This window comes from Colobus angolensis, unplaced genomic scaffold, assembly GCF_000951035.1.
Source record: "Colobus angolensis palliatus isolate OR3802 unplaced genomic scaffold, Cang.pa_1.0 Scaffold381, whole genome shotgun sequence".
Taxonomy (NCBI): domain Eukaryota; kingdom Metazoa; phylum Chordata; class Mammalia; order Primates; family Cercopithecidae; genus Colobus; species Colobus angolensis.
Genome location: NW_012117166.1, coordinates 546,768 through 562,175, shown reverse-complemented (window position 1 = coordinate 562,175; position 15,408 = coordinate 546,768). Strand labels below are relative to the sequence as shown.

The 15,408-nt window shown below is 43.0% G+C and overlaps 1 protein-coding gene across 1 annotated transcript in view; it reads right to left on the bottom strand.

Annotated features, from left to right (window-relative positions):
• Window positions 1-15,408, bottom strand: part of DNHD1 (dynein heavy chain domain 1) — a 79,231-nt gene that overhangs the window by 8,513 nt on the left and 55,310 nt on the right. The window contains exons 21-28 of the mRNA XM_011954319.1: window positions 15,081-15,258; window positions 14,719-14,911; window positions 14,252-14,540; window positions 5,021-6,638; window positions 4,634-4,842; window positions 4,223-4,427; window positions 4,045-4,147; window positions 175-324 (exon numbers count right to left, since the gene is read on the bottom strand). Coding sequence (XP_011809709.1) covers window positions 175-324; window positions 4,045-4,147; window positions 4,223-4,427; window positions 4,634-4,842; window positions 5,021-6,638; window positions 14,252-14,540; window positions 14,719-14,911; window positions 15,081-15,258 — 2,945 coding nt within the window. The remainder of the gene's footprint in view (window positions 1-174; window positions 325-4,044; window positions 4,148-4,222; window positions 4,428-4,633; window positions 4,843-5,020; window positions 6,639-14,251; window positions 14,541-14,718; window positions 14,912-15,080; window positions 15,259-15,408) is intronic.

The following is a 15,408-nucleotide window of genomic DNA, read 5'->3' as shown; positions in this document are numbered from 1 at the left end:
CTCCTCCTTGGAGTCCCCATGAGAGGTCACTCCCCAAGCCGTCCTATTACCTTTGTCCCCTCCCCCCAGAAGACTCCATGATGAGTCACTCCATCCTCTCCTCTTGGTATCCTTAGAGGGATTGCCCTCTTTCAGGAGAGGAGCAGTGCAGGGCAGGCGGCAGGAAAAGCCCACCTGCTCCAGGAAAGCCTCTTGCTGAACCTGCAGGGCATCCCGCTGCTTGGCCAGGTTCTCAATGAGGTTCTCTTGATGCCTACACTCTTCCAGCTGCTGCTTGTATAGGAGCTTGCTTTGCTCTAGCTGCTGCTGAAACATGCTGAGGCTCTGCAAAGAGATATCCAGGCCCTGCAGTTCCAGATCCTGAGCCATGTGGGAACACCCCAGAAGACCCTATGATCCCGGGACTCTAGCATACTCCTCACTTGAAAGACTGACCATGTTGAACTCCAAGTAGGCCACAGAGAGAGGCTGAGCTCTGGGTCTGTCACTTATTAGTCCGTGAGTTACATATCTAGTAATGCAGCCCCAAATGTGTGGTTGCTTTTTCTGCAGCCGCTTCACCCAAAGAGACTATGTGTGTAACAGTTACGTTATATTACTCTATATTTTAGTTGACCCATTAGCAGCAGTTATCACAGAAGACAGTTCCCTCCCTCTTGAGGCATCCCCCTCTGCTGGAGTTCGTGATACTGTGTTCTCCTTGGGCTTTCTCTAACTTCTCTGGCTGCTCTTTCTCATTCTTTTCCTCTGTGAGCTTAACTATTCCTCATCAATTTTTTCAGAGCTTCCTTTCTCTTCTTACTCTACACTTATAAATGCCTTCTCTAATCTAATGGCTTTGATTCCTACTTATGTTCCAACTGCCAAATCTCTCTCTCCAGCTAGGTTCCCTCCCAGCCCCATACCACGTATTCATCTGCCTAGTGGAAATCTCTTGGGTGTCTCACAGGCCCCTCAGATTCCACATGTCCCCACATGAATGTATTTGGTTAGGCCTCCTCAGCTCTCCTGCAATCTGACTCCTCTCCTGTGTATTCTTTTTCTCAGAGAATGGTGGCAAGATACACTCAAGTTTCCCAAGGAACAAACTGAGTTGTTACGCTTGGCTCCATCTCCTGTATCCCCCAAATCCAGCCCATCTTTGAGGCCCTTCAATTCTACCTCCTAAATGCCTCTCGTGTACACTACCCTTCCCAACACTGGTCACTCACACTCAGGCCCTCTCACTCCTCACCTTCTGCACTGGCCTCCTAACTATTCTCTCAGTTTTTATTCTTACTCCCCTCCTTTTATCCCCCCACTGCAGCCTGGCTGGTTTACTAAAAGCTGAATCATTGTCATTAACACTTGCCATTTCTACATTTGATTGACAATACCCCCATGACCAGACCCCTACTCATCATTCCAATCTCATCTCTTTTCTCTCTCCTAGCACGCTACTTTCCAGCCATTCCTGACTTTCAGTTCCTCCAACGTGGCACACGCTCTTTTGCCTCTAGGCCTTTCACATGCTGTTACATCAACCTGGCCCCTTTCAAACACAGATCAAATCTGACCTAAGTTTTAGTAATCAACTTTCATGTACTTTATTCCTTTGTTTACATAGTTAGGGAATGTTTTTGAGCTCCTACCATGTTATATACATGCTCTGTGCTGCATAGCAGGGCACTCTGCTTTCTCTAGAAAGTTTTTCTTGATATTTTAGAGCACTCTGAACTTACTCCGTTATAACATGGTTTTGTCATTGCCTGGATGAGTATATCTTCTGCTAAACTATAAGCACCATGAAGGTAAGGATAGTGCCCTATCTCTTCTTATTAGGAAGCAACCTAACCTATTTTTTTTTTTTTTTTGGAGACAGGGTCTCACTATGTCACCCAAGCTGGAGTGCAGTGGTGCAATCATGTCTCACTGCAGCTTCATCCTCCTGGGCTCAGGTGATCCTCCCACCTCAGACTCCTGAGTAGCTGGAACTACAGATAGGTGCTACCATGCCTGAATAATTTTTTGTAGAGACAGGGTTTTGCCAAGTTGCCCAGGCTGGTCTTCAACTCCTGAGTTCAAGTGATCCATTGGCCTTGGCCTTCCAAAGTGCTGGGATTACAGGCGTGAGCCACTGTGCCTGGCCTAACCTAATATTAATAGTAACTAACATTTATTGAGCTCTTACTATGTGCCAGCACATTTAAATACTATACATGTAAGATCTTGCTTAATCCTCATTACAACCTTACAAGGTTAGGGAAGTCTCCCCAACCTTTCTGGATCTTTGTTTTCTCATCTGTAAAGGGAGAAAAGAATAGCTACCTCAGAAAGGTGTGGCAAGGATTCTATCATCTATCTATCTATCTATCTATCTATCTATCTATCTATCTATCTATCTATCTATCTATCTATCCCTCCATCTAGATGTAAATGTAGGCATGTATTAATATAGACATAAATATTAAGAAATGCCTGAACAAAAAATAAATTTTTGTTGAGTGCAATAATGAAAAAATTAACCAGTTGAATATAAGAGAGTAAAGAGATGGAGAGGCCCAGACTGAGTCCTGGGATTTGGCTCAGTGGATGGTAATGCCATTTCTTGGGGTGGGGAACACTGGAACAAGTACACACTATTACGGCTATTGATTGAATGACCAAGGGATCTGACTCTGAATGACCCTGAGACTATGAACATCTCTTATCCAGATCTTTGGCTTCCTGTGTTCTGCTCTGGTATAACTGACTCACAGATCAAGGAATACTAGCACCCCTAAACCAGATCAACAATCCTGGTATTAATCATCTTGGGAAAATGTAGGGCAAAAAACTGGGAAAGGGGATTTCTGTTGCTCTTTGACTTTGTTTTCTTTCTTTGCAACTTAACTGAGTCTTGAGGTCTAATCTAAGTTGTTCATCCTATGTGGTAAATAGTAGGAGGGCACCAGTACGTTTAAAACTCCAGGGGACACCATTTACACCAAACACAATGAAAATCATATTAGTAGACACGACATAGGCCATGTATCTGGAGTTGTGTGGCACTGGATGATAGTCCTAAGGGCAGTCATCAGAAGAGCTGGCTAGGTATTAGGAGCTTAAGACCTGAAACCCTAGTAGAAAGATTATCTGAGTGTGAGATGGGCACTAGTTCACTGCTCTGAAGTTATACCAGAACATTTATCAAAATCTTGTGTAGTAGGAAGAAAGGGTGCTATTTTGGAATTCCTCTTATTAAAAGCAAAACTGCTCTTTAGTTTGGGAAAACACCTTTAGCTAGGAGTATTTGGCTTTAGAAGGTGTGATAAGCCCTATCATCACCAATTTTAGCCAGATATAAGAAGTCTGTTTATTCAAAGAATAAGATTGTTCTGTATAAGACAGCAAAAGGTTTTCAGGTTTCAACTAGAAGGGCGTGCTAAAGGAAAAATGGGACGGCTCAGAAACATTGTAGAGCAGGTATTAGAGAGATGAGAGAGGAAAGGAAAAGTCGGTCACTGGAAAATGTCTGGTAGATGAGGGTGAATAAGAAAATTCAGGACACTCTTGTCTAGTATACCATTATAAATCTACTTCTGGTTCTATGCTATAGCATAAATTTCTCCCTGCTGCCATCACCCATCTACATGTCCTCACTGTACACAACACTTTTGTTTGTTTGGTGCTTTTGTGGAAGAAAGGGTATAGGGACAAAGTGCTACGGAGAAAGAGGATAATTCTAAGAGGTGAGTGAGTGGTGACTGAGATGTAATCCCTGCCCCAACCCCCATGGGAATCTACAGCATACTGAACTTCTCATGATCAAGGTACTAGGGGCAACCAGAAGCAGATGCTTGGATTTCACACATTATGAAGAATCAATCTGATCTTAGCTGTGTCATGGGAATCTTTTGAACCTAAGCTGTAAAGGAGGAGGCAGCAGAGATTAGAGAGATTTCCTAGGGGAAGGGGAAGCTTAGGGGGACAAGAACTAAGGTTCATTCTGGTTGCTTCCTTTCAAGTCCCCTTTTGGGCTTCTGCTTTGACACCATCATGGAAGCCTCAAAATCATCTCCTTACTTTGCTGGAGGCTTTCAGCTGCTGTTCCAAGTCAGAGATCAGATTGGCATGGGTATCATGCTCCTTAATCAGCATTCTCAGATTCTCCAAGGCATTCTGGACCCTGGAGATACAATGTGCTGGTGAGGAAACCCAAAGGAGCAGAAGGAGCTCCATTGCAGGGGACGGGACCACTCACCGCTGGGCCTTGTTCTTAATCTTCAGGATTGTCTGTTGCTGCAGCATCAGGAAAGTGTCCAGGAAGTCTAGGAAGGTCTTAGGGGTGACGAGTGGCAATGCAGGGCACAGGTGCTCATGGTAGTGGGTGGCCGAAAGGTGGATAAGAGCCATGGCTTTGGCCACACTGGGAATTGAGGCCTGGAGGTCTGGGTACTTCCAGGAGCCTGCAATGGGCATGGCTTTAGCCTCACTTCGTGAGCTTGTAGGAAAACAAGAAAGGAAAGGGATCCTCTCCTAGCTCAAGAAGAAGGGTAGGAAATGTGAAGGGGGCTCTGTAGGCTCTAGAGAGGGAGAGAGAGATTGACCTAGGTAATAACCCTCATTAGAGCCTGGTAAAGATAAGTGGTAAGGACAAGTAAAAAGGGCTCACCATCATCAAGGGGTAGACTCTGAGCACCCTCCAGGTGATGCTGGGCCACTTTGACCAGGGCAGCTTGGTCCCAGGGTTCATAGCGGTCAATGCTGGCAGTGGCCAGTTGAAGGAGCCTCAGGAAAAGGGTGGAGGGCAGCTGCTTGTGGGCCTGTTTATCTCCAATCAGGAAGAACAGGTGAAGGTGGCTGCACACTTGCTGGTGGAACCTGTGGGCCAGGGCTCAGCTAATGTCCTCCCCTTTACCTTTGCTTGCCCCTCCTGGCCCTAGTCCCAACCAGACCACTTAGCCCCAATCTCTCAGCCCTCATGGCAGCCCACAGAATTCCTTTTGGCCAAGACAGAGTAAAAGCAGAGCAGACTCGGGTATGGTGTTCTTGGCCTCACCTCTGCAACACCATTTCCTTCTTGATGTTCTGTTTGACACCAAGGTTCTCCCTGGGGAAGTGTTCTTCAATGCGGTCCAAATCTGCTTCTGTGTACTGGCCAGGGAAACTGCCTGAGGTTGCCAGGGCCAGGAGGCGATGAAGTGTAGTGAGATCCACACCACTGGGTACCAATAGAGCCACTGGCTGGCTTAACAAGCCAGCATGCCAGCTGGCATCTCGTAGACATTGGAGAACGGCCTCCTCTGACCCAGATGGTAGATGAAAGAAATGGGCCTGACATATACTAGAAGCCAGAGTGATGGCAGTGTGGCGCCCAGTACCCAGAGCCCCCGAAAGCAGCAGGCCATGCTGCCGGGGCCTGGCCAACACCCGGACCAGGCGGGCCACATGCTGTGCCATGGAATGACACTGGGCAAGGTGGGAGCTCAGCTTCAGTTGAGCAGCTGAGGTGGCCAGCTGCTCCTCTAGCTTCTCCCACTGCCGTTCCAGGTACAAGTTGGGGGTTTCAGAGTTAGGCCCCAGTGTCAGCTCCTGACTGAAGACCACGTCTGAGGGCTTTTCCTGGGGATGTAGTAGTAGCACTGGTAATAACAGGGGTGAGACCAGGTCCATCTGGGGTGCCTTCTGCCACCGAGTCTTGAATGATCTCCTTACCTGGAGCCTATAGTTGGACGCCCTTGTGCCTTTCTCTTGCCTTATCTTGTGACTTATGCTTTCCCTCATCCCTCTGCTTACTGGTCCTATAGATGGTGTTAGACTTGGGTCACTGGAGTTTGAGCTTGTGGCGACCTGAAGTCCATAAGGCTCCTCTTCCTCCTCTGTTTCACTGTTGCTGTTGCTGAAGTCCTCCCACTGGGCCAACTCCCCTTCAGATTCTACTTCGGGTACCCTCTCCTCCTCCTCCTCCTCCTCCTCCTCCTCCTCATGGTCCTTGCCCAGGTTCTGGGGCCCTGGACCACAGCAGAAGACACTCTGCGCTACTACTAGGAGCAGCTTGGCACAATAGGAGCGTTCCCTAGGGCTGTCCAGCCGGTCACAAAAGGTTCTCTGTGCCTCATGCAACCAAAGACGCACCACGTTGCGTGTGGCCATCATAATGGTCAGACGAGTGCCACGCAGGCCTGACACCCGGCGCAAGTGCTCCTGGTGGTTGGGATAGTCCACAAAGCTTCGGGAGCCTGTTCTATTAGGCAGCAGCTGCAGGTTGCTCAGTAAGTGGCTCACAGAGTGTAGGGAGAAGTGGTAGTGTGGGTGGAGGGGTGAAGGCATGAAGCAATTGCACATAGCCTCCCAAGCCTCTACTGAGGCCCTAACTAGGGCTCGTGCCAGAGCATGCTCCCGCTCCACAGAAGGGAAACGCTCAAGCCAAGCCTGAATAATAGGCACATGTCTGTCCAGCAGGGTGGCCTGGGTCATGCTTTCCAGGGCCAGGACTGTGAAGAGTCGGAAGAGGCGTGGACACAGTGGGCGCTCACAGTAGCCTGGCACTGTGACAGTGGCAAGGAAATTGACTGTAGGCTGTAGTGTCTGCAGTTCCAAGGTGCTGTGGGCATACACAGTGCCATCCATGGCCTGGCGCAGAGTCTCCAACACTGGCTGGCAGCTCTTCTCTGGGTCTATGGGACATGAGAAATAATAATGAGGACATGTAAAAGTCCACATGAGAGTATCAGTCTGTTCCTTCTATTCCTGCCACACATGGTTCTAAAGGAATTTTGTGAATCTGACATGTTGAGACTCAGTCACATTTGAGTAAGCTATTCTCCCTCCCCCACATTCTCCCTAAAATTGAGGAATTTCTTCTCCCTTCTCCCTAGTTCCTATCTCTTCTTCTCCCTAGATCCTAGCTCCCTATCCTATTTGGAAGCTGAGAAGGATAGAAACCAGATCTGACCACAATTAGGGGGAAAGTGCAATCATTTCAGTCAAAGAGAATAGAGTTATGTCACATGTACACACAAAAAAATCAAATTTAGGCTGGGGTGTGGTGGCTCACCCCTGTAATCTTAACACTTTTGGAAGCTGAGATGGAAAGATTTCTTGAGGCTAGGAGTTCAAGACCAGCCTGGGTAACATAGCAAGACCTTGTCTCTACAAAAAATGAAAAATAAAATAGCTGGGCCTGGTGGTGTGTGTTGTAGACCTGTCTACTTGGGAGGCTAAGGCTGGAGGATCACTTGAGCACAAGAGCTTGAGAGAGCCCTGATCGCACTGTCCAGCCTGAGTGGCAGAGTGAGACCTTGTCTCTAAAAAAAAAAATAACAATAATAATAATAAATTTTAAAAACAAACTTTATTAAGACATGATTTACATACAACAAAATGTATACATTTTAAGTGTACAGTTCAGCAAGTTTTGACTAATGTACACACCTGTGTCATCACCACCCCAATGATATTTAGAACATTTTCATCACCCTGGAAAGTTCCTCATGCTCCTTTAAAGTCAATCAATCCCCCTGCCACCAGCATCACAGGCATTGTTATTTGATCTGATTTCCATCACTATAGGTTAGCTTTGTCTGTTCTAGAACCTCAAATAAATAGAATCATACAGTATATACTTGATCATGTCTATCTTCTTTTACTCAGCAGGTTTTTGAGACTCATCCATGTTTTTGAGTGTTTCCGTAGTTTGTTCCATTTTATTCCTGAGTAGTATTTTTCTGAGAGCCCCCAGTTAAACTGGTGTTCTAGTACCAGAGCAGCCAACAACCCTGCCCTAACAGGAAATAAAGGGGAGCTGAGTGTGGGGGTTTACAGTGTGCCTTTCACAGGATACTTCTTTTATCTGATGGACTGCCTAATGCCTAGTTGTCTGACCTGTGACCAGAGAGTCCTTCACACAGAAAACTTGCTCTGATTCTTTAGATAGAAGGACAAATTCAATACACCGCAACAATAGGAAACAAGTTCAAAGATTTTTACTTAATCCTGTGCAAGAAGGGCATAATGAGCCAGGAGGTCAGTCGTCCATCCTCATGTCACCTGAGGCAGCAATGAAGAGTCAGAGAGAGAGAGAGACAGAGAGAATGCGGGAGGAAAGGAGGAATGGAGGGAGGGACTGGCAGTATATATAAGGAAATAGGGTGTGGGTCATTTTAAGTTTTCAGGCAAATGCCTGAATGGCCTGTTTTTAAAGGAAAGGAGGGAAAGCAGGGAACTAGTCGGCTAGGTGGGAGATGTGCCTCTAAATTCTTATCTCTTGCCACCACCTGGAGCCATTTGGGTGTATATGTGGATTTACCATTATACAGAACAATGCTACTGTGAACGTTCATGTATACTAAGTTTGAGAATATGTGGTTCTCATTTTACTTGGGTGAGTACCTAAGAGTGGAATTGCTGGGTCATATGTTAAGTAACATTTAATTTACTAAGAAACTGGCATATTTTTTTATAGTGGATGTACCATTTTACATTCTCACCATCAAAGTGAGAGAGTTTCAGTTGCTCTACATCTTTGAAAACACTTGTTATTGTCAGTCTTCTTAATTATCACATGGTGGTTTAAATTTGCAGTTCACTGATGCCTTATAGTATCAAGCATCTTTTCGTATACTATTGGCCACTCATACGTATTTTGTGAAGTGTTGTCTGTTTAAGTCTTTTGTCCATTTAAAACATTGGGATGATGTTTGTTTTCTTATTGAGTTGTAAGAGTTTTTATGTATTTTGGGTTCAAGTCCTTTGTCAGATACATGTATCATGAGTGTTTTCTCTGTCAATAGCTTATTTTTTCATTTTTGTAAGAGTGTCTTTTGAAGGGCATAGGTTTTCAATTTTGATAAAATTTAGGTTTTGTGCCCTAAGAAATCATTGCCTAACCAAGGTCACACAGATTTTTCTCCACTTTTTTTCTAAAAATTTTATAGTTTTAGCTTTTACATTTAGGTCTGTGATCCATCTATAATTTATTTTTATCTATATTTTGAGGTAGAATACATGGTTCATTTTTTTCCATGCATATATCCAGATGTTCCAGTACCATTCTTTGAAAAGGCTATCCTTTCCCCCCATTGAATTATCGTGGCACATTTATTAAAAATCAACTGGCCATATATGACTACTTATCAGATTTTCTGTTCTATTCCATTAGTCTATATGTATATCCTTATACCAATACCACACTCTCTTCATTACAACTGTAGAGCCAGTTTTAACATCACTAGTGTAGGTGTCCCAACTTCATTCTTTTTCAAAGTTGCTTGGCTCTTCTAGGTCTTTTACATTACCATATAAGTTTCAGAATAAGTCTGTCAACTTACCAAAAAAAATCTGTTAAGATTTAGCTTGGCATTGCATTGAATCTATAGATCATTTGGGGGAGAACGAGGACCTTATTGATACTGACTCTTCTGATCCATGAACATCATAAATTTCTCCATTTATTTAAGTTTCCTCTATCTCAGCAATATTTAGTCATTTTCAGTGTCCAGATCTTGAATGCTTTTCATTAAATTTATTCCTAAGTATTTTATCCTTTTAAATGTCTTTTAAGTAATATTTTAAAATTTCAATTTCCAATGGTTTGTTACTAGGATATAGAAATACAAACGATTTCAATGGATTGATTCTGTATCCTGTGACCCTGATGACTTAACTTATTTATTGTAGTAGTTTTATGGGGTTTTAGAAAAATATTTCTTTGGGGTCTCTATGTAGACAATCATATTATATGCCAATACAGACAGTTTTAACTTGTCTTTTCTAATTTTAAAAGCTTTTATTTCTTTTTCTTAATTGCATCGATGTGGTCTCCAGTACAATATTGAATAGAATCAGTGAGTATGTTCTTGCCTTTTAACTGATTTTAGGGGGAGAATATTCAATATTTAACCATTAAGTATGTATTTAGCTGTAAGTATAATAGACGCTCTTCATCAAATTGAGAAAGTTATCTTCTATTCCTAATTTCCTGGGAGTTATGGAATAGTGTTGGAATTTTGTCAAGTGATTTTTATCTACTAACATTACTTACTCATTTGCTCCTTTATTCTGTTAATGTGAGTTACACTGATTGATTTTTCAATGTTTAGTCAGCTTTGCCTTCCCAGGATAGACTCCATTTGGTCTTAAGATGTTATTATTTTTGTATGTTGCTGAATTTTATTTAATAGTATTTCAGTGAGGATTTATTTTTGCATTTAGGTTTATGAAAGATAACAGTTTATTTCTTTTCTTGAAATGTCTTCATCATGGCTTAGTATTCTCCGTTTTCTGAAAAAGTATGTGTAAGTTGTACTTTCTTTTCTAAATACTTGATATAATTCAACTGTATAACCATCTGGGACTGGAAACATTTATTATTATGCATTCAAACTTTTCTTAGGTATGAGGCTGTTCATTTTCTATTATTTTTCTTCTTTTGGTCAGGCTTTGACAAGTTATGTTTTTGTAAGGCATGTGATATGGTTTGGCTCTGTGTCCCCAACCAAATCTTGTCTTGAATTGTAATCCCCATATGTTGAGGGAGGGACCTGGTGGGAGGTGAGTGGATCATGCGGCCAGTTTCCCCCATGCTGTTCTCATGATAGTGAGCAAGTTCTCACAAGATCTGATGGTACGTCTCCTCATCCCCCCACCCCCACCCCACTGCTATGTAAGACGTGCCTTGCTTCCCCTTCGCCTTTTGCCATGATTTTAAGTTTCCTGAGGCCTCCCCATTCATGCGGAACTGTGAGTCAATTTAACCTACTTTTTTTTTTCTTTTGAGACGGAGTTTCACTCTTGTCACCCAGGTTGGAATGCAATGGCGCGATCTTGGCTCACTGCAACCTCTGCCTCCCAGGTTCAAGCGATTCTCTTGTCTCAGCCTCCCAAGTAGCTGGGATTACAGGTGACCCCCATCATGCCCAGCTAATTTTTGTATTTTTAGTAGAGATGGGGTTTCACCATGTTGGCCAGGCTGGTCTCAAACTCCCGACCTCAAGTGATCAACCTGCCTCAGCCTCACAAAGTGCTGGGATTACAGGTGTAAGCCACCACGCCCGGCCTAAATCTCTTTTCTTTATGAATTACCCAGTCTCAAGGAGTTCTTTATTGCAGTGTGAAAACAGACTAATACAGCATGCATCCATTTTATCTAAGTTACTAAATTTATTAGCATAAAGTTTTTCATAATTTTCCCTTATTATCCATTTTTTAAAACTCTTTTTTTAAAAAATGAGGGTCCCACTATGCTGCCCAGGCTAGTCTTGAACTCCTGGCCTCAAGAAATCCTGCCTAGGCCTCCCTCCCTAGTAGCTGGGATTACAGGTACATGCCATCATGCCTGGCTCCCTCTACTCTTTTTTTTGAGATGGAGTCTCACTCTGTCGCCAGGCTGGAGTGCAGTGGTGCGATCTCAGCTCATCGCAACTTCCAACTCCCTGGTTCAAGCAGTTCTCCTGCCTCAGCCTCCTGAGTAGCTGGGATTACAGGCACATGCCACCATGCCCACCTAATTTTTGCATTTTTAGTAGAAATGGAGTTTCACCGTGTTGGCCAGGATGGTCTCAATCTCCTGACCTCATGATCTGCCCTCCTCAGCCTCCCAAAGTGCTGGGATTACAGGCATGAGCCACACTGCTCATTTTTATTTCTTGATTTGTGTTAACAAGTGATTGTCAATTTTATCTTTTTCAAAGAAACAAAATATGGCTTTGTTGATATTCTCCATTGTTTGTATGTTTTTCTATTTCACTGATTTCTGCTCTAATCTTTATTATTGATTTCCTTTTAAATGCTTTGGGTATAACTTACTCTTCTTTCTCTAGAGTCTTAAGCTGAAAATTTAGGTCATTGATTCCAAGCTTTTCTTTCTAAGATAGATATTTAGAACTATAACCTTTAGTTGCATCTTACAAATTTTTATATGCTTTGTTTTCATTATTATTTAGTTCAAAACATTTTCTAATTTCTCTTGTAATTTCTTTTTTGGTATGTAATTTATTTAGAAGTGTGTTGTTTAATTTTAAATAACTTGGAAATTCTCTAGGCATCTTATCAATATTTGTATTGTTATGGTCAGATAAAATATTTAAAATGTTAATGCTTTGAAATTTGTTGAGACTTATTTTATAACCCAGCATATGGTCTATCTTGGTGAATGTTTCATGTGCATTTGAAAAGAAGGTGCATTTTGCAGTTGGTGAGTATAATGTTCTGTAAATGTCAGTGTGTTGCTAGTGTTATTCAGATCTTTAAAGTCCATACTTTCTTGCTCCTTGTCTTACCAGTTATTGTGAGAAGCATATTAATTTCTTACTATTATTTCAGATTTACTGTCTCTCTTTTGTTTCTATTGGCTTTTTTTCATATACTTAAATGTCTGTTTTAGGTGTGGACACATTTAAGACTTTTGTCTTTCTGATGAGTTGAATCTTTTAATTATGAGATGTCGTTTTCTATCTCTGGTAATATCCTTTGTCTTAAAGTGCTTTGGTACTAATATTTCCACATCAACTTCCTTATGCAAACTATTTCTGCAGTAAATATTTTGCATTAAAAAACTTCTTTTAATCTATCTGTGTTTAATATTTAAAGTGTATCTTTTGGACAGCATATAGCTAGATCTCAGGGTGAGTTTCTATTCTATTGCTTGCTTCTTCTTGACAGCAGGTCACATTATTTTCTGGGGGTTTCTGTTGGCATGTCTATTCATTTTTTATTTTATACTAGATGTTTTGGTGGTTGTCACTCAAGGACACCTTTTACATTCTGCCAGTAGTAATATTCTTCACTCTACAATGTTGCTGAAGTCTCTTCTCAGCTGAAATCTCTTCACATATCTGACTGTACCACCCTTTACTCCTTCTATTGTCTCTAATTTTGTGCAAATTCACTACAAAGACCAAATAATATAGCTGGAAGGAACTACAGGTTTTGGAACCAAATACACTTGAATTTCAATCTTGGTTCTGACACTTAATAGCTAGGGTATCTTGGGCAAGTTATAAAATCTCTGTGTCTGTTTCTTCATCTTTAAAATAATTGCAAAAATTTTCCATCTTACTTGGCTTTTATGAGCACTGAAGATGACACAGACATATCATATAGCACATAGTAGATATTCAATAAATTGTACCGGCTATTATTAAGTACTAATACATCTGGTTCAAGTTTTCTACATCTCATAAGAGACTTCGCTGTTTAACTGGATAGACTATCCAATGCTTTAGCCCATTGACTTCATTGACTCCAACAACCTCTACCTAAAATTCACTTCCCAGTCCCATGGCCATATTTAGAAGCTGTCATCATCTAGAGGCACACCACTTTAGAAACTTTACACTTCAGTATCCCAAACTTTCATCACAATTTTTCTCCTTTCCTTTGTTATCTTGTTTTCTCCAAACTTTTATTGAGCACTTACTTCCTATTGGGTCTATCAAAATGAATGAGACAAATTTCTGTTCTCTGTTCTCATAAATCTCCAAGTGTGGCGAAAGGGACAGACAGGCAAGCATACAATCATGAAATCATGGTTATCACACGCTATTGTACAGAGCACAGGATGGATATCTAACCGAGCCTATGGATCAGGCTTCCTGGAGAAGCTACTGCCTTAGGTAATTTAGAAAGAATACGTAGGATTTATCCACATAAAGAAGGCAGAGAAGACAGCAATCCCAGGGTGTAAAGGAAGCCTGACTTGTTGAGCCCAATTAGAGAGAGTGTAAGAGGACACAGAAGAAAGCCTCATCACAGAAAGCTTTGTAAGAGCATTTGTCAGATTTCCAAGTAAAGATCATCTGAACCATGGAAATAAGTGGAAAGATTCAAGAAATATGTAGGAGGTAGGATTGAAAAGACATGGTGACTGGATATTGGTGAAGAAGAAAGAGATGTCAACAAGATTTCTGGCTTACATGACTGGTTGGATGGTGAAACTAAGAGGACACACAGGAGCAGATTTTGGCCGCGTGGAGATGATGAGCTCAGGGTTGGATCTGAGGTACCAAGAGGATAACAAGGCGGAGACGTACAGTAGACAGCTGGATATACAGATCTGGTGCTTAGAAAAGAGGCGAGATTGGAGACAGAGATTTAGCAGTCAAAGCAGAGAAGAGGCCATGAGAGTGGATGGGATTATTCAGGGAGCATATGTAGAATGAGAAGATATTAAGAACAGAACACTAAAGTTAGATCTATAGACATATATTGGAGAGTCAGTGAATATTGCTAGGGATTTTATAATCTCAAGAGATGACAGTAGCTCCTTCCTTCCCTCCTCCCAACTCCTCACCAGAAGTGGCCAGGTGCAGATCCTCCAGCAAGAAGAGGAGGGAGGCTTTAGAATCCTGGTGATGCCCAGGCTGTGGGCTGGCTTGTGTTTGGCCCTGGATTCCTCTGCTCAGCAGGAGACGGAGGTGGGTGGAACTGAGGGCAGGGTGGATGGGGCTGTATATGTAAGGGTGATGTGGCTCTACCAGCACCTCCACAAAGACTGACTTCCCTGTTGCTGCCTCTCCAGCCAGCAGCACTGGCTGCCCCCTTGACAGAAGCAGGTCCACCACATACAAGAGCCGCTCAGTCTGCAGGACAGAAGTGGGACTTAGTGCAGCACCTCCAGTATAAGACAGTAATCTAGCTGAAAATAAAAGTCTAAGGGACTTGTCCTAGAGTGGGCCTCAGCTGATCTTCGAACATGGATTACCCCCAAAAGTAAGTCCTGAAGTTCTAACCCTAGCTCTTGCCTTACTGTCCTCATACCTGGATAGAAGGGTGAAAGGTGCCCAAAGTTCCTTTGATGTGGCTGCTCAGGTATTGGCCAGTGAAGGGGACCAGTGTTCCATCTTCAGGGCTTACATGTAGATCAAACACCAAGGCTGAGGGTGGTGGCTCAGGGTAGTTGGAGAGGCGACTAATAGAATCCCTTATGAAGGTATCAAAGACGGGCCAGAACCTGCTCAGATGGACACACAGGCAAAAGCGTCAGACAGTTACAACACTTCCATTTATGACACACTCACACACTCCACCATACCCTAACAGTGATGTCATGTGGGTTTTTACTTCCATGGGCCAGCCCATCTCAGCCCTCTGCATTTCCCATCCCCCATCCCGGTAGGTACCTGGAGGGAAGGTGGGCTCCAAAGCCCCAGATCAAGGCAAAAAGAAAACTGCTGACAGCTAGCAAGTGTTCCCTGCACTTATTTGGCACATCGTCACTGTCAACCTGGGACCGATTTAGAAAGCTGCTTTTTGAAGACCTGAAGCTTTGGGCCACAGGATCACTACAGCTGAGGTCCTCTGCAAAAGTTGCCAGGGCCACAATAGGAGCCCCAGTAGAAGAAGGTGGAAGGTGAAAGAAAGAAAAAAGGTTGACACTATTACTTCTCACTCCTGGCCCAGATCCACCACAGAACACATGCCCCAGGCTCCAGCCATATACCCCAGCTA